General features: G+C 38.6%; 1 protein-coding gene across 2 annotated transcripts in view; it reads right to left on the bottom strand.

Moving 5' to 3' along the window:
* Positions 1–2,663: 2,663 nt before the first annotated feature.
* The window catches only part of LOC137255889 (calcitonin gene-related peptide type 1 receptor-like), a 98,703-nt gene continuing 80,921 nt past the window's right edge, over positions 2,664–20,445 (bottom strand). The window contains exons 7-13 of one of the 2 annotated variants that reach the window (XM_067793470.1): positions 15,551–15,617; positions 13,056–13,119; positions 11,618–11,697; positions 10,985–11,120; positions 10,656–10,697; positions 6,624–6,809; positions 2,664–5,978 (exon numbers count right to left, since the gene is read on the bottom strand). In XM_067793470.1, the coding sequence (XP_067649571.1) occupies positions 5,919–5,978; positions 6,624–6,809; positions 10,656–10,697; positions 10,985–11,120; positions 11,618–11,697; positions 13,056–13,119; positions 15,551–15,617 (635 nt within the window). In that variant the 3' untranslated portion in view covers positions 2,664–5,918. The remainder of the gene's footprint in view (positions 5,979–6,623; positions 6,810–10,655; positions 10,698–10,984; positions 11,121–11,617; positions 11,698–13,055; positions 13,120–15,550; positions 15,618–20,445) is intronic. The other variant, XM_067793471.1, reaches the window with a different exon arrangement.

Raw genomic sequence — 20,445 nt, 5'->3', positions numbered from 1 at the left:
CGTTCGTCAGGATCTGCTTAACTTGGTCTCAGGCGGTCATACATATGGTAATAACAATCCTGTATAGTGCATTTTGCATGTTTGAAACTTCGGGTTATTTTTTCCAAAACATGTCAACGCAGCAATCGGTAATCTTATTTTTTCTTCTATGTACTCGCATTGTAAATTAGGGATCCGAATGAACTAGAAAAGATTCATGTTAAGACTTTATGCGACATGGGAGTCGATTGTCTTTCAGTTTAATTTGATTTCAGAAATAGAGTGATCTGAATATTATCTGACAGTTGACATGTGAAGGGGGAATCCCGAAGTGGTGCCAGTTCTGCCGGCTTGCTACTTTAATGAAACCTGAAGTGAAAGAGGAGTTCTTTCAGTATTTTAACGCGCATATTGCGACGACCAGACATACGTGTACCTGCATGTACCATATTCTGGACGCAAATGTCAACACACGATTGATTACTGTCTACAGATGTTTACCCTCAATATCCTATTTAGGCTTATCACACTGGTTATTAGCCGATCAGTATCTGATCTGTCTAGTTAATTCCTTCCCACAACATGGTAACAAGAAAAAGATGTTACCAGTATGTATTCCACAACGCAGGACAATAACTGCATTTAATTCAAATTAATGCTTTGCCTATAGAATAGTCTTAAGATGGGTACTGCAACTCGAGACTGTATGTGTGCCACAGTTAAAAACTTAAGCTTCATTATAGATTGCAAGAAAACAAATAAAAAATGAGGTTGATCTCATACTCTATTTATGCTTGTCTTTCCGAAATTACCAATTTCGTCTTTAGTTAAAACAAATAGCCTGAGGACAACGTTTTTGCTAGCCTTTGACAATCTTAATTACTTTCAGTGAAGTCGTCCATAATGCTGTATAAATTCTCTGAATGCAAGGTATTTTAAGGACAATCATTCGAAACAAATCGTGAGGTCGATATGTTTTTCAACATGAAGTCGGAAAGAGCAATTTGTAGCGTAGAGAGTGGAAACTGGGGAACAATGTTAATCAGCAAGATAGTTTATTTCATTTTTCAAAAAAAGGAAGAAGAATCACCACAGAGCGCAAACGCTTCTTTTCACCTGAACTTCAGTCACCTACAATGGAGAAGTTTGCCCGAGGCTACAGATAGAAGACAGAATGATGGGGATTTGCTGTGTGAGTCGCACAAAATTGATCATTTATGTCACTATTCGCTATCTCTTATTGTGCTACCTTGAGTTTTCATGTTGTTTTATTATTATTTTTTTTTGTTGATTAGCGGCATAGACAGCAATATTCCAATCATGTGGCTACGGTTTGTTAATAATCGAATCCAGCGATCACCATAGACAGCAATTGGGGTATGATGCCGCGTGTCACCCACTCTAGTCTGGCTACCGGCCATTTGATCCCTATAGTCATCTCTTGCGACAAGCATGTGTTTATGGAAAACAATTCCATCCCAGATCTTCACTGCTATTTCATTAGGTTTATTCTTGGGAAGGTATACTGGATTCAAATCCAAAATTAACCTCTTCGTAAAGAAAATGCGTTATGATTTGTACAATAAGCTGGCAGACAGAAAATGAACTTTGTGGATAGGCCTACTCACTACTTCTGGATAAAACTAGACAAATGGACAAATATGTTTTTGCCAGATCACTTGTGATTTGCATTATTTTGTGACAACATGAATTCTATTTGCCTGAGGTTCACATTCTCAGATTAAGAGTGAGTGAGTTTAGTTTTTTACGCCACATTGAACAATTTTCTACCAATATCACGAATGGGGACACCATAAATGTACTTCACACATTGTACTCCTATGGGGAATCGAACCCGAGTCTTCGGCGTGACGAGCGAACGCTTTAACCACTAGGGTACCCTACTGCACCTCTCAGGGGCAAGAAAAGAACATGAAAAAAAAGAGTATGAAAAGAACATACTATTTGAGGTAAATTAATATATTTCCTCTCTGATCGTCATTATTTACCACAGTATCACTCACGTGGTTTGTAAATAGTCTTGCAGAAGGTGTTACTTCAGTCCATTGCTGGCGTCCCGTTTTCAAACGATCACCAAACTATTTTTTCAAGTGGTGTTGACGCTATTGACGTCCCATTCGACACATCGATGTATATTATAATTGAATTACTTTTTCAGTTCTTTGAGGCATAGGAAATGCCTGTGAATCAATAGTTCAGAAGTTTCAAGACATTTTATTGATGTTTCGTTACCATAATCCTCCCCGGTATCCAACTGCTTGATGTCACTATCCAGACATGGGTAATGAAGACACAAGGTTTCCAGCTCTAGCGGTGCTCTTCCTAGAGAGGTGTTGTAACGGAATGGGAACTCTGATTTTAGTGAGATCGTACAACTTGATCACTGTACAATGTACAGCTGTGCAATAAGGCTCAGGTTGTTTGCTTAGGTTTGTGTGTTTGTTTGTTTTTTGTTTTCTTTTGTTGCTTTTTGTTTTATTTTTCTGTTTGTTTCTCAAGTCAGACCTATTGTCTGAACCATATACAATTTCAGATAATTGTGATTAAGACATAGTTTTTTAGCTTTCACAGAGTAGAGATTCTCGATGCCCACGTTGAAATAAAAACGAAACATTTTAAAAGCGAGCTTTCATCAACGTAAAATTTATTAGCACTCCATTAACAGTGTATAACAATTAAGAATTCAGTTGAAGCAAAGCCAATAATATCACAATAGAGGTCGGACCGTCAAACATGCAGATTAAAGAAAAATTTTGTATTGACGTCTAACATGTAATAGGTCATAATCTCGCCTCTGGAATATACTCTGGCATTTGTGGTACATTGACTAAAGTCAGAAACTAACCTAAGAACGAATATTGATACATTCACTCTGGCATCTCAAAAGTGTTCATACGTGGCGTTTCTGTAGTCCACAACAAACATATGTTACTCTGATGGAAGATTCTTATTCTTTAAAGGAGAACAAATAAACGATACACATTTATGTCAGTGGGACAGGTTATTTCATCATTGTTCAAGACGTTTAAAGATGTGCAAAGACCTCCCTTGATAAGAATCTCCATTCGGTCTAGAATACAAGAAGAAGGTGATGTTATACTTTCCGAAATGAACACCACATTGGTTTTCCTAAATGTAATCAGTATCAGTAAACTGATGCATGCATTCTTTTCCTTGATTAGTTGTTTTCTGTGTTCCTCGATTGACGTTATTTCAATCCCTTGAATGACATAAAGGGACAATGCTACTGAAAGTTACTGTGGCATGTATATCATAATGTCGACATATGTGTCTTTATATTGAGACATAAACAATTCATCAACACCCGCACACACGGAACATACATGTGCATCTCCTTGTACAAAACATCCTACAGAGAAAAATCTACATGTTTACTGAAAAACAATGTAAGTATAATAATAGCACTATGATTCTTGGGTAAATTAGGTTAACAATAACATAACAATACAAATATAGACTGATATATTCACAGCACGTTTCTGTACATTATAAATTGTAAAATACTCACTGACACGTATACTCACAATGTGGAAATCAGTATGTTTGTTTCTGTAAATGGTTACACGTCTGCGTATATCGTTTCAATCTTATCAATAAGCTTATTCGATCAGCATACATGGTTAATATGTTCAGTAGAATATAATCATGAGCTTAATATATTTGTTGATGTTTCTGCAACAAACAAAATAAAAGAGCTATACATTATGATAGAAAAGCACATACGTCATTGCAATGACGTCCGTAGACAAATACAACAGAATATGAATATGTGGAAAACTTAATATGCTGCTAAGTCCTAATGTCGCAAAGAAATAATGCAATATCGTGATATCAGCATACTTTTATATCTCTTTGCAATGACGTCCGTAGACAAATACAACAGAATATGAGTATGTGGAAAAATTAATATGCTGCTAAGTCCTAATGTCGCAAAGAAATAATGCAATATCGTGATATCAGCATACTTTATATCTCTTTGCAATGACGTCCGTAGACAAATACAACAGAATATGAGTATGTGGAAAAATTAATATGCTGCTAAGTCCTAATGTCGCAAAGAAATAATGCAATATCGTGATATCAGCATACTTTTATATCTCTTTGCAATGACGTCCGTAGACAAATACAACAGAATATGAGTATGTGGAAAAATTAATATGCTGCTAAGTCCTAATGTCGCAAAGAGACAATGCAATATCGTGATTTTAGCATACGTTTATATTTCATACATGTTGAAGTCGAATATATAGCTTTATATATTTGTATCACTATATATATGTATGTATATCTACATTCTAAGACAACAAAGAATATGAGCAGTATACAACACAATCTATCTGACGGGAAATGGTGCTTAGGGAGGACAGAACGAGATCTGAATGATTGATACTTCAGGTGTCTACAAAAAATTCTCCAGGTACAAACAAATCACCAAAACCATGTTACTCGGTTTAAAATGAAGCAGTATGTCTTCCAAGTTACAGAAAAAATATTAATACATGTGAATTAAAACACAACTACGCAGAAGAGATATTTCATGGGCAGTTCAAATCTCTGTGCCCTGTACTGAAAGTTTTTTGCCGCTGAGTGGAAGTAGCCTTGTTTTTCAGCTTCGACTGTCTTTCAGGACCTATGTGCCAGATTATTACACATCATCATTAGTCCATGAGAGTATGATCTCACATGCATGGCGGGGACCATTACGCATTGAAGAGTAGTATTTCCCAAATGCAGCCTTTCAAACGTTTGTGTGAAGGAAATGGATAACAATTAGCCAGTTGTAGGTGTACACCTAACCCTGACTGTTACTGCATTATGAACGGTGTGATGATTTGTTAAAATTGAGTAGGATCTTCATTATTAATCTGTAAGTGATCAGCCTGTGTCTGTGTTCTTATTACACGCTGTTGTTTATTGTTTTCAATGCATGCAAAATACCGCCACTTTTGGACGATTAAAATGTTTTTTGACGATCTTGACGTAATTCAGTGGGTGCCAATGCAGGCCTATTACATACTAAAACAAACTAATCATATTAATATCACTTTTGTGGACGAACTGAAATAACGCGATCGAGCTCCACGAATACAGACAGTTGATATATATTGATCTAGTGTTGATCTATGTCGCTGTCGAATACGTCACAATTTCATTAACAGCATGATGTTTGAAAGAATGTGGAATCCCCCCACGAAAAATGAGTTAATATACTAAGTTCATACAAAGCATATTAGTAAGTGCCTATTTCATTCAATGTTTCACTCCTGCCTGCACTAAATCCCCGCTTCAAATACTCGTAAGTATTCTTGTCTCAGTTTTCAGAAACGTGGAGACAATTCATGCCCTCATGTGATACACTGCATACTGTTATCCTCGCCGGCACATAACAACAGATCATTTATTCTTTCTTCATCTGTTCAGTTATTGAACAAAGTTCCCTTAACAATCAACTCTTTCTGAAGCAAACATTAATTTCATGCATTGTAAGATTCCTTAATAAATTAATACACAATCACGGAATAAAAACTGGTTCAGGATGGAAATGAGGGCAAAACGATGTACATATGTCGGAAATTTCGGTGGAATATCCTACCAAAACAATACATTAATATAAATAAATAATATTGGTCAGGGACATCAACTACTAAAAGGAGCATCTTCATAATTTCTTGTCAGAGATAGCGTGCTCTGCATTTACCGATGATGTGTGAAATTACGGTAAGAGTGTTCTTCATTCTCAAACGAACATGCCACGACAACAGGCGCGAGTTGGGCCAAGTGCACAGGAATGTGAGTGAGACTTTCCAAATGAAGACATCCTCGTTGGCTTAGTCAGTGCCAAACCATCGCATCTCCCGAGGGCAAGCGTTAACCTCTGAACGTCGGTGGTGACGTTATCACGTTAGGGTTGTTGTAGATGCTGTCTCTATCTTCAAAGGCTTCATTTGGACAGAATCCTGCCAAAATTGAAAATGAAGGCAGGCTCAGTATTTGATCTTGGAGACAAACTAAATCCTCTTTTCCTAAGAATACAAATCAGTATGTCAAACCATGATTAAATCATAAAGATTTGTTAAAGACATGTTATGTTCCTACGCCAACAGGTACGACGGCATGGACTAAATCAGTTGGAACGTGTTTACATAACTCCCAAAATATTACAATATATCATTAGTTCGGTGTTTCCAATCTAGTGTAGCTATTTAAGCAGCTTGTCGTATGAAACAGCACTTTCCAGTTACGCATCCGGTTCTTTTATCGTAAGACCCGTGAAGGTCTGGGATAGAATAGCCCTTCAGCAACCCATGCTTGCCATAAAAGGTGACTATGCTTGACTATGCTTGAGGCGACTAACGGGATCGGGTGGTCAGGCTCGCTCACTTGGTTGACACATGTCATCGGTTCCCAATTGCGTAGGTCGATGCTCATGCTGTTGATCACTGGATTGTCTGGTCCAGACTCGATTATTTACACACCGCCGCCATATAGCTGGAATATTGCTGAATGCGGCGTAAAACTCAACTCACTCTTATCGTAAAATCATAATGATGCTTAATAAGTCTGTCCCTGAATATCTAAAAAAGGACTAAGTGTATACTTACTTTACTTACCAACGCCTTATTGTGAAGATCGGAAGCGACCTTTGACTTTTGTCCCGAAAGGTCTTTGTTGGAGGACTGCATAACCGAGTAGGCTTCTGTATACATGGTGGCAGAGGTCGTGTTCTTCCGGACATGCCCAGTCATTAGTCGATGCTGGTGCCACTTCCGGCGTACAATTGATGTCACCTGCCAAAGTTAACAAAAATAATGACTTTTCTGTCGGTGACACACGTCAACCATGAAAAAGAATAAAAACAATAATGACCCGTAGTTGCTCAAAGGAACGTTGAGCTATCTCGTGTGTCATACATTTTTATACTCAACTCAACTGACGACGTTTTGAAGGGCTTTGATTGCAGATGCCATCTGATTATATAACTTGCAATTTTCTACAATTTTGAGCGTTTATGTTTTTTTCCCAGAATGCAATGATATGTCTATATGCATTTAACAAAAATCATCATTGAACAATGGGAACGACAGCGATTTTCTTTTCACGAATTTCTTCACTGGAGTAAACGTTATATTGAATCAGGGACCACTTTAGTGGGATACAAGAACAAGGTTGTAACTTAGTTATACGGTTGTCTGTTCTATTTAGAACTTTTAGTGTTCGATTAATTCATATAAATCCTGACATGTTACTCTAGAAATTTAATAATGTTATTTCATCGCGTACACCAATGGTGGACACGCACTTGGTGTGTGTGAAGCGCGTTAATAATTGGCCATTTTTAATCAGCACGTCACTTGGCAATTTCGTCCGACGTGGAAAGCCAGTCATGAATCTTAAGAGGGGCTATGTGCCATTTGCTACTAGACCAAATCAAATTGTCCTCAAGTGTAACAGACACAGTACACAAACACCTAAGGGGTTTATCACAACATTTCCAGTTCAAGCCAGAGACGACACCTGAAACATTCAAGGTTTCAAGAATTGGCAGGTTTCGTGCCAGTAGCCGTAAAGTCGGTCTCTACAGAGCCTGTCTGCAGTATCTCTGACAATTGGTTGCAAGTCACGCACTGTCCAAATTGAATCTGATATGCTTTCCACTTGTCTTGAGAATAAAGTAGTTCAATTATAAGAAGTGAACAACCTTGTTTACAGGGATATGCGATGAAACCTGAATGAGCATATGGAACCGTGAACATCCTTGGAGAGTCCACTGTACCGATCTTCTGCGAATGCAGTCTTAAACTTTAAATTGTACTTGTAGTTGGATGATGGTGAATCACTGTAATGGATAACGCCGTGCCTAACATTCGATTTCAGACACCTAGTTACAAAGCTCCTTCAAAGGTGTTGAGTATCGTTTCCCAAATTGACTGAAGAAAATGCTCTTTTGTCGACATAATACAACGAAACATATTGTTCTCGTTTTGCCAAAGTTCATTATCTAGCCTCATGTAAGAATGTCGAGTTTTGATTGGTCCACGTGACTCTGATAAAATTCCTTGTGCATCCATCACGATCCGCGAGCGGGAGTATGAAAGTCGTGTACTCCCGCTACGAAAGTTATATCACCCCGCCACGCCTCGGTGACAACGCGAAGTGAGAAAAGCGTGCATCGACAAGCCTTTAGTAACGTGCGGTGCATTGAGGTCAAACAGTGGCATCTCACGTATATAAACACAAGATGATTCGATGCGTGTTGTTTTATTTTGATTTAGTGAAAACATTCAGCTAGATAAATGAGTTATCACTCCGTGTCGTGGGAAATACGGGGTTTTATCAGTCCCTCTTAAGGTTGTATTCCCCGAGCCGGATGTAATAACTTATATTGTTCCATTCCCCACATGCTACAAATTGTTGGTCACATTCACGATGTTCCCTGATCGGTTTATATAGCTGCTTAGATCCTCTCGAAACGACTCAAAACCATATCACCACACGTCCTAAACAGATAGATAGACAGACAAACAGAGATATAGAAGGATTTACGGACAGACAGATACATAGATACATAGATAGATCACTTATCAGTAGATCCATGTACGTTCAAACCAGTAGATATAGCACTTCTCTATGATTTATAACAATTAGCAAATTCAGCAATAAAATAACTTAATCTTCCCATTGCATCCCATTGACCCATTTCACACCATTTATAAACACCTAATTACATATGCATTACACTATATAGCTATAGTCTCCTGGGATGGATGACCCTACCATGCCATAAACACTTCAATTCATCACCGCAAAAGTTGTTTGTTGCCTTAATCTCTTTATGCATCCCTTCAACATCATATCCTTATTTACACTGGCACCACGTCCTGACCCAGCATCACTTGACCAGCATGTGAACTGTACATGGTGTCCAGTTCTAGATCTCACTTGTGCGTGTTTGTGGTACTAAAACCGACAAACTCCTTTGCATAATCATAACATAGTTCAACTAAACCTAGAGTCTGTTGTACGATTGCGACTGTTTCGTGGTCATGAATTTATGATTCGCTACACAGCGACGATAAACAGTGTTCGCGAAAAGGTGAACGAAGGCATTTAACTTGATAAAAACGTTTATACAGAAACTCGAGAGGCAACAGCCTACCATATTGGCATGAGAATCCACAAATAGGCAAACGGCAACGTGTGTTGATCCTAAGCACGTTTATGTTCCTTTGTGGGTTTCAATTAATGTTCAGACGTTAACATGCGTCATTAAGATGCTGCTCTAAGGATTAATTAAGCGTTTGGATTTTCGGTTAACAAAAATCAGTGAATATCACTCAGGATACTTTGACATTAGGCTATATGATCTGACATGCGAAACAATTCAGGCAGTGTGATATTGCCTGAAACAAGCAAGAAATGGTTATGTGGACGTGATGTTAATGATAAGAATATCATAGTTGTGCTTTTGAATCGAAAATTGTTTGAATTTAATTTTGTTTCTTCCTCGAAAAGTCTAGAAATACGTTTATTTACTTGACATAATAATTTTTCACTTTTCACGTCTTTACATTCCTTTACCTGTCTCTTTATTATGTATAATAAAAAATGTACGTCATGTGGTTCCTGAGCGTATACCATACATAACATCTCAAGACAGTCCCATATCTGATAAGGGCGGTTGGGTAGTCTAGACGTTAAAGCGTTCGTTCGTCTTACCACAGACCCAGGTTCGATTCCCCGGATGGGTGCAATGTGTGAGGAGTATTTCTTGTATCCCCCACATAATTGCTAAAACCATATTCACTCACTCACCCAATACCGGTTAAAGTAAAACGCATCACTAAATATCCAGTGAAACCAAAAATAAATCCGCATGGCAGTTCCACAGATCCTTAAATTGGAACAACAGGAGTTCCTTTGTGTTGTTATTGAAGTAATCCGGAGATTTTGAATTTATATGTAAGATACCTTGATCTGACTAGATCACCATCGATGACCGTATAGCATCGTCATGAGTGTAGAAGAGCAGCAGCAGTACTGCTTGATAAGTATATAACGATAATTATTTCATTTTGGACTCAGTTTCGGTTGACCTGAGAGGACTGTTGATGTCCTTAAGCGAATACGATTTATTGCCTGGGACACACAACCATGTCAATATATTATACTTGTAACAGGCAATTCAATAGGTGATATTAATATTCCGCATACTCCCAGTACGTATGTTGTGGTGCAAAGCATGAGTCATTCCCTTGTAACGAATTGGTAATGGATGACGTTGTTGAACTGGATTTCGGCGAACTGGGCATCGGCAACATACAAATGGTATTAGGACAATGAAAACAATAATACTTTTTTTTTTCCTGGAAGGGAATGTTAGTAAGATAATAAAAACAATAATACCTTTTTCCGGGAAGGGATCTTGATCCCAATACTCCCGGATCTTGGCCCTTAGATCACATTATGCAAGAAGATATGGGTTTTTAATCATGTTTAGTAACAAACCTAACTTGTAACGTGATGTCTTGAAAACATAGAATCGGTTACTATATATTTTGGTAGGAAATAGCCATTTTTTGGACATAGGAATAATGTGTTATGTTCAAACAAATAAATCAAAGACTTCTACTTACCTCTCCGTTACAAAAGCAGTACATGATCGAGACTAGCGCACCCTGCAACCAAAGAGCAAAATCATTAATGATACCTGTTATTGTGAAACCTGACTTTGGAAGCGACAGGTTCAGAATACCACCAAGCTCAGCCGATCACATATTATGTTCAAGAGGTATTTCAGCACAATCACTCCCTCTGTATATGTTCATATGTTAATGCATGTCCAAAGATACTGCAAAATAAATTATTGACAATTTCGAAAAATATATTTAAACACGTATATGTATGAAAATGTGTTATTTACGGGACAAAAAACGTCAACGATAAGGCAATATTCGACACATACCTGCAGTGACGTCAAGAGTGCAATGAAGTAATGGTAGAACTCGTACAGTGGAGAATCCTTGTCAGGGCGGACTGGAAATACCAGGTACTGGAGGCCAAACAGAGGAACCAGGATCAACGTAGCCCGAGCCGCCTTTCTGGAAGAGGGACACAGACTGTAACTGCTACTTCTACTACTGCTGCTGCCGTTGCTGATGTTGATGACGGTGATGTCAATAACGATAATAATGATGACAGTTCTACTCCTATTACTACTACTGCAGCTCGCCGCTATATAGCTGGGATATGGCTGAGTGCGGCGTAAAACTAAACTCATTCATTCACTACTACTGCTGATGCTACAACTACATGTCACAATGCAGTTACTTATTATATTTGTTCATACTAACTCACGCTGTGTCGTGCCCTATTTCTCATTAACTGCAGTTTCCAACTCGCCCTATTAATTCGTCAACATATTTCTGGATCGGGTGTCCAAAGTTAAGAGCTCTGAAGATATTATCACGCACCCTCTGTACCCATGCTCTTACTTTGCTCAATAACACACCCACTAACACACATACTCACACACCAACTCCACGCACTCAATGAATTATACACTCTATACACTCAAACACTCACTCAAATCACTTACTTGCTTTGTGACGCTTCGGGAATTTGTCGTAACTTTGTGACAAGCAAACGGATAATGTTGATCAAGATACAGATGTTGACCTGAAACGCATAAAAGATTTTGATGTTGACCTTAAAGTATCACATGATGCAAACGTTTAACATACAATTAACATCACAGGACACAGACCGGATCCAAAGATACACACGCAGAAACAATTCAGATCACAAGATAGAGACCTTGACCTGAAGTCACTGTTAATTAGAAGATACAGACGTTGTACTGAACTTAATCAAAAAGACCTCAACATTTCAAAAGATACAGACGTTGATAACAGATCCAAAGATACAGAAACAGACCTGGAAGTGGATCAAAAGATAAAATGTTCATCTGAAATGGAAGACAGGTTACAGAAGACGAGCTAATTCCGATCTCAAGGTAGAGAGTTGACAAGGATCGCATCAGTATATACAGACGTTGACCACATTAACATCACAAGACGCGGATGGTGACTTGTAAGGATACAAACTAGCTGTAACACGCACCATCATGATAAACATATCAAGATAATAAACGAGCTCTCAGCATTGACACAAACATTACACACAGTTTACTTCTGTAAACACCACCTGCCACCTCCACTAACACATCTATCAATAGTGTCCTTAATGTAATGAAGTGCACTTGAAAATCATCTGAAAGTCCAGATGTACTTTTGGCTGTCGCTCAACGCTCCATCCTCAAAGAGACTTGAAGAGAGACTTCTTGTAGTTTTACATTCGAAGCACCGTCAATAGTACATGTCTGATGATGAAAATGCTATTGGAACTATCATGTCAAGACATGAAATGAAACATTGAAACATGGTAGTAATGGTACGGAAAGGACTTAACTGTCATTAAAGCAAATTGTCGGGCATTTATTATTCATTTAAGTATTACATAACATACTTGTACAATCAGCTGTTTACGTTTTACATCAATACACATGTACAAATATAGGTACGTGAACACAGCCTTCTTATAATTTGAATAGAGAGTGTGAGTCAGTGAGTCGACCTGTGAGACAGTTTGATCGGTATTTCAGTCACACCAGCTTATGTCAACTGGCTTGAACCAAATCTCCGCCGTTCCACTTTCACAGATGTGGTTGTAACTACACCAAATCAGTAAACGACCAAATCTGAGAATCCAACACACGTTCATAGCTTCTCCGTTGGTATGGTCAACAGTATGTTGCGGTTCCTCCTACTTTGAAAAGCCACTTCAATACCAAACGTTTGGAAAGGGTTTTGCACTCTGCTTACACACTTACTGACCAGATGGTTCAAAACAGTATTCTGGACTTTGTCCTGCAGCTGTTATATTGGGAATGTAAAATGTTTTGAGGTGCAAGTGGTCTTGTTGTCGAAGGAATTCTGGAGTATTCTCGCTTGTTCTGGTGCAACTGTTCTACTTACGAGCACTGAGAGTATTACAGGACCGTAGAGAATCCACTGGTAAGAATCAGGAAATACCCAGCAGCTGAAAGAAACAATACTGAATTACTCATTACACGTCAAAAGATGCAAAAGACATGGGATTCGCATATCGTCTACTAGACGACGTACAATGTTTAAAAACAATAACGATACACTATACTGATTGTAAACCGAACTCAACCCACAAATGGTGAAGACACAAGTGATGAGGTATAGAACACAGCATACAAACACTGTATACAGGATGTACAAGACACACCAAGCCCTGACGCATGAAGTGCAACATGACCTGTACAAGATCCAACGCGCTGCCATGACTCACATCACATAATTCGATGTCATGCTGCTCAAGACTCGGAACACAAGTCGTGACGCACACGGCCCAACACACAAGTCGTGACGCACACGACCCAACACACAAGTCGTGACGCACGAGATTTCAGCACACTAGTCGTGACACACACAATACAACAAGTTGTCATGGTGTTCAATGCCCAACACATGTCATTCTCACCATGGATAACGTACAAGACACGGACCTCAAGTCACTGAGTACAAGACACAGAAAACAAGTTTCGAACACAAAACACAGAACTCATGCCATGACGTACTAAACACAGAAAGCATATCATTGCGTACAAGACACAGAATACAAGTCTGGTGTCCAAAACACAGAACGCTAGACATAGAAGACAAGACGGAGAACACATATAATAGCGTACAAGACTAAGGACACAAGTCTGGTGTACAATACGCAGAACACAAGTCTGGTGTACAATACGCAGACCACAAGTCTGGTGTACAAGACACAGAACACAAGACATAGCATACAAGACAGAGAACACATGTCATAGCACACAAAACTAAGAACACAAGTCTGGTGTACAATACGCAGACACATGTCTGGTGTACAAGACAGAGAACACAAGACATAGCATACAAGACAGAGAACACATGCCATAGCGTACAAGACACAGAGCAGAAGACATGACGTGCTAGACGCAGAACGCAAGTCATGGCATACTAAAAAGAACACAAATCATGGCTTACAGAACACAGACCACAAGTCACTACGTGCAAAACACACAACACAAATCATGGCTTACACTACACAGTCCACAAGTCACTACGTGCAAAACACACAACACAAATCATGGCTTACAAGACACAGGACACAAGTCATGGAGTAAAATACATAGAACTCAAGATATGGCATGCAAGGCGCAGAATACAAGTCGCTCTGTACAAGACAGCTCACAATTCAGGGCGTGCACAGAAAAAGAGACAAAGAAACAAATGTCATATCGAGAACATCAATTCCACTGATAAAGTATTGGATCCTGTCAATCTTACGCTGAATATATGCCACGATAACTGTTTTTGCAACGAAAAAGCTACAAGTAGCAAAGCGTGTCTTACATTTATGACACTAAACGCAAGTTTGAGAGAAAACTCAAAGAAGCGTTAACACTTAATCAGCAGATTTTGCTAAAGAAGATTCAACAATCTGAAATAATGAGGATGTTTTTCGTCCATCCAATATGACGAAGTAAAACCTGTTTGCATCTTCGGCGCTATGCTGATGGAAAATGCTCTGTGTGTGTCAGAGGTGTTATCACTGGTGTTTCTAGGGGCACCAACCACTATCAGAGATAGCCCGCCGTCTGTCTATAACCTTCAGTCTTGTAACGAGGATTAACCTCAACGAATAACCACCGTTTGTCCTTCTTTCGTAATGTTTCGAATGGTTCACTAGATGGCGCCATAAGCCTTGCAAGAGATGTCTCAAAGCCTCAAGTGTCAGATATCAATGTCATTTAAATAACGTCCCCATTTAGCGTCTCAATTATGTTTAGCGAGTGTGTTGAAGGCCTCAAGCTCATGAAAAGATTACTTGTACAAATACGACACTAGACTGTATCTTTTCACGTCGAGAATATGCCTGAAGCACATGATTTGCACAGATCACACATATTTCGTAAGGTATCAAGTGGCATCTACATTCATGCATTTAAAATGACATTGTAAAAATCCAATCAGCATTTTCTATATTTTACAATGTAGTGGTATTATCAGAAATTACATATTCTCTTGATATGATACATACACATGTACACAGGTTTAAACGCGTAAACGAATTTACCAAACAAACCGAACATACACTGAAGAAAACTTATTTCACGAAGTTAAAAGGAAAAAAAAAACTTAACATAAAAAGTAAAATGAATACACCAAATAAATGCAGGTAAAGAAGTAAAACAAACTATGACAAGTACAACAGGTGAGTAAAACTAATGCACAAGTAAACATAGGTTAAGTGTAAGAAAGTATAAGTAAAATTAGCTTTCGAGTAAGCAAATATACAAAGAAAAACAAGTAAATTAGACATACCTGGTGAAACAAGAAAAAGGTTTTAAATAAAACAAATATTACAGGTAAAACTGTAAATCTATGTATGGTTTATGTCGACCAACCTGTCATTATAATGCCCCCGTGTTGCCTTTACCGCAGTGTAGATTACGGTTAATAGCGCAGGTATACCTGAATATAGAAACAATTGTTTTTAGCATGTAGACATTGACATATATTGACGTCATGGATGGATGTGATTTCTTGTTTAATGGACACTGTTAGACATAGTACACAAAACCTTTTTATGAACTGGGAAACTGGTCACAGAGGGGTGGAAAGGTATCAGTAACCGGGTTTGCTTTATATGTTATGAATGGTGAGCCTTCCTTTCTCCGTTGCCCCATTTCTCACAATCATTGAATTTCAGTCTGATCTACAACAACTGAATGACTTTTCATGTTCACAATGACTCTAATCTCACAAGCATGATGTTTTGGATGGTTTGGTTTTTATTGTTTTTATGACGTCGGTCTGGAATTATCAAACCTGGACCAGACATGCCATCGACCAACAGCATGAACATCGTTCTTTGCAACTGGGATGCGAAAACACGTGTAAACCAAGTCAGCGAACCTGACCACCAGATCCCATTAGTCGCCTCTTACGACAAGTATGGTTCACAGAAGACCAGTCTTAATCGTCACTGATTACAACATTGGTGAAACCTAAAAGCACGAGTATTATGTTGACAAATTTGCATACACAAGCAGGTCGAAGTAGGCATGACATGGTGCTGATAAACCAAGAGTCATACTATTATATCCAACGGACAGGCCATATAGCTGGAACATTGCCGAGTGGGTCGTTAAACAACAACCAAAAAACCAATGATGTGAAATTCTAATGTCAGTTTTGCCTTTGAAACAAACGAAGCCATACACTTATCTACAGTTCAAAGTGGTGTCACATAACAATCACGCACTTCTGTAACCGGCGAACCTATATAGCATTGTGAACATATCACGAACCTCGCGCTAAGCATCTGCTTAGATCTTCCCACAAAGGGTTGTTACTATACGGAAACTTCCAAAGGTCAAGTAAGCAGTTGTTAGAAAGCCTTGACCTAAAATGACTGTAATCGCTAGACCGTACAGACGTCTCCATTAAGCATTCATCAAGACAGAAAGCTATCCTCAGGTCGATCAAAGAACCGATGTTATTTCCAGATTGCTTCCACGTATATCCTGCTCAAGGACCGAATCTAGTCGACGTGGTTATCACAGTAACACACGCTGTATATCCAAGCAATCTCGATTGAAGACATACTGATCTGTCAGTGCCTCTACCTTCTTGCAGTCGATAGATGATTCAGCCTTGAGAATGTTTCTTGCAGAAATCATTTCAGGACGACAATCATTTCCATAGACATTGGTAAGGCTAGCATTTACAATAAGAATATTAAAGGTTTTGTGAGGACCAGTGTTAATTAGTGTGAAATGCGTGTTACTCCTTTTCGAGATATTTTCGGATCATAAAGTAAAGTTTGTAGCATCTAACTCCGTCATGTCCACCTAGTTATGAATCACTATCAAAGAGCGATGAAACCAGTTTGGCGCACCACCAGTGTCATCTCACATTTATTTAAAAGCATGTCAGCTGTTCAATCACTCAGTGAAAAGACCAGTGTTCAACATGTCCTGATGTAGCTGAAGATGAAAACATACAGAGCATCTATATATTTTCTTGAACAACGTCAATAAATGGTTTTCCACATCTTTATAGCGGAAAAAACAAAACATGCACAGCCAAAGTTTTGAAGAATTGAGATTCATACAAACAAAAACGTGAATAAAGGAGAAAAACAATCTGAAAAAAAGAATTATACACATTACCAAACAAAAATAATAGCAAAACTGCTAATTTAATTGAAAGAAACAGAAAGTCATAAAATCTATTGAAGTTCACATTCAAGAAAAACATAATGCGAAGACGATGCAAAAGAATTGATTCAAAATATGTATATATATATATCAATCACAAAAGGATTTAGCTAAATGTGTAATCAGATATTATATTAAAAAAACACACCCAACAGAAAATCGTTTTGGAGATTGAACTACTTATCACATGCACGATTTGAAGAAGAATGCAAACACAAAATAAAATATTCAAAGTTTTCGAAAGCTCATTCGAACAAGAAATATCCAGAAGGATCAAATCACAAACATGATGAGGCCCTATTCTGAACAAAATTATTGGTTTTCACCCAAACCGTTCCTATGTTAAAGATACGCCCTGAGGAATGTACACACACGAAACTGCGGCACCTGCCATGAGTGATGGAAAAGTCACTGAAAGTACCTATTTGTTTTCTTGCTTACTGTGATACAAATCATTGACCAGCTGAATCATCAAGTGGTCAGTGACAGATCACACACGCGTCTGACGTGATGCATGTGCAGAAGTAAATACGACATCGATATCGATTAGTCTTGTAACCAGGTGTCCATCGCGTGCTTCAAGAACTCTCATCGAAGTTCAGTATTAGTCTCCAATAAGCCAAATCTGAGATACCAATCAAGAGGTCCTATTGTATGGCTTTCTGGACTTTAAAACTCCCCCAACACGTAGGAAATTATTACGCATACTGATACGTTGATCCTGTTTGTTATGAACAAAACGTCAGTGGTATTCACTGCCCAGTTAACTCTGGACAGCTGTTGACGTTGTGCCAAGTGAAGTGGTTTTATTTCCAGAACTGCATTTGATTTGAACTGAATTTGAGTTTTTATCAGCTGTCAAGGGTATCAGGATGGTGATATCATTTAGCTATATGCGAATGGTCTCAGCCGAATGAACTAGAACTTAGGTCGTCTTACAACTATCGGATGATCAGCCTTTGTATCTTTGGTTTGAATCTGTTTCAGGTTGGTGATGGAGGAAAGAATCCTTGATGTAAATCCCAAACATTTACCACTTAGGTTCAATCTTGAGACTTATGTGGTGCTACCAGACCTAGTGAGTAAGAGATAACATTTATCGCCATATCACCAGTATTTCAGCCGTATCGTGAGTTTAACAAATACACATTCTAACAAATGCAATTCATTATAAAAAAATGTCGACGAGTGACAGTAACACTAAATTATCACAGATAGAGAATTAAAACTACAGCGTAACTGTACAATTAATCACATTTATAAACGATGCATATACAAAAAAACAGGCTAGAGATCACTATCAACTGAAGGTAGATCACCATACTAGGAACCAAGGGGACTTATAGTAATTTGCTACGTTCATGGACCCTAGCTGGACTTACACCAACAATTCAGCCACAACTATAACTTAACGACACACGGGACCTACGTACCCTGTCACAGGGAACAAACCTAGAAACACAATGGGCGATAACTATGATTCGGAATCGGCCACGCAACCACGCGTGCGCATCAATCCTTGGCAAACAAATAATTTCATAAACCAAATTAGCTGAACAGATATGAGCACAAAAAGTCATGGTCCAGTACATCGAGGGGGGCAGCTTCAGTAATGCAATGAGACATCATTAATTAGGTACCGGCTTCTCCTGCCTGCAGACACAACTGAAATCCATAAGCATTCAAGAAGTCAATTTCTTCAGCACCGTGAGCAAGAAACGTCGCTTAGATTTGCCGATAACTGCATCAGTAGATTGACCTGGGAAAGAGTCAGAAGTGATATCCTTCAGCACAACAAAATGGGCATGCTTGCTTCCCAGAACGTTCAGGGAGGTTTCGCCCAATGGAGGAATTAGTGGGTGATCTCCAGGCTAAAACGGTTAACATTGTCTGATGAAGTGGGCATTCGACAATGATTGTGTGCCTCATTTAGCAAAAGCATTGTGTGAATTACTCCTTTTTGTATGAAATTATGTAGGGGTGTACAGGGCGGTCTTGATGGAAGAGAGAGTGACGCATCGTCAGAGCGATTGGGTATTTTGTTGCTAGCTGATAATGTTCAATCTTGGCTGAAGAACACATCTGACTTAACTCTCATATTCATTTAGGATAACAGGGGATCAACCTTGGGTGCCTGCTGGGGATTGTTTGGACAGCTAGTGGTGGAGAAGCAAAACATTACACTTTGCATTAGCAGAAAGAACACATGCACTTTAGCTATTTTGATCAGATTTTGTTTCAATTGATTACAATAAATACAGTTCTTGAGACATATTTATATGCGGGTTCATGCAGAACTTCTACCCTGGACGTCGCACGGTAAAACTAAGCTCCTTTTCACCGCGATGTGGTCGTGACTGTGAAGTGACCGCGACCAGAAACAGACTTAGATGTAACCTGATTGCATCAGAGGATTTTTTGCTTGAAGCGAGCCCATAGTTATCTGATAGCGACAAGATCCAACGATCATTGCGACGGACAGATAGGCAAATATTTCGAAGTGAAGTTGTCCATTTTGATGTATTACATTTCATAGGTGGGATGAGGAAGTTGCACATGTAAGGAGATGTCACTAAGGCGTACGAAAGTATTCTCATAACATTTAGAAAAGTCCTTCACGAAATATATGCTCGTGAGTAATTCTGTGTGGTTTTTGAGTTTATTTGTTGCAGTAGGAAATATTGAAGTAGTTTTAGTGGATGTTTAACGGGTTCCAGTTGTTTCCTATTTTAGTTTGGTACAGAACAAGAAGTTGGAAAACGTTGTGTGTGTGTGTGTGTGTGATGACAATACTGTTTCAAGTTAATGTAACGACAATACTGTTGTCATTAGATTAACTTGAAACAGTATTCAAGTTAATGTAACGACAATACTGTTGTCATTAGATTAACTTGAAACAGTATTGTCGTTATAGTCTGATAAAGTAGAACGAGTGTGATAATATTTCTTTATCATAATCACAGACCCCAATATTTCCAACGCAGACTGAATGGCTAAGTGCATTTAATTTGCGTTTAATTCCGTTTGCGTGGAGCGACATGCCCTTGCTGGATGGTTGGAAATACTGCAATGTGACG

This window comes from Haliotis asinina, chromosome 11 (assembly GCF_037392515.1).
Source record: "Haliotis asinina isolate JCU_RB_2024 chromosome 11, JCU_Hal_asi_v2, whole genome shotgun sequence".
NCBI classification, from domain to species: Eukaryota; Metazoa; Mollusca; class Gastropoda; order Lepetellida; family Haliotidae; genus Haliotis; species Haliotis asinina.
Note: the sequence above shows the minus strand (reverse complement) of the source record. Positions and strands in the feature narration are given on the sequence as shown.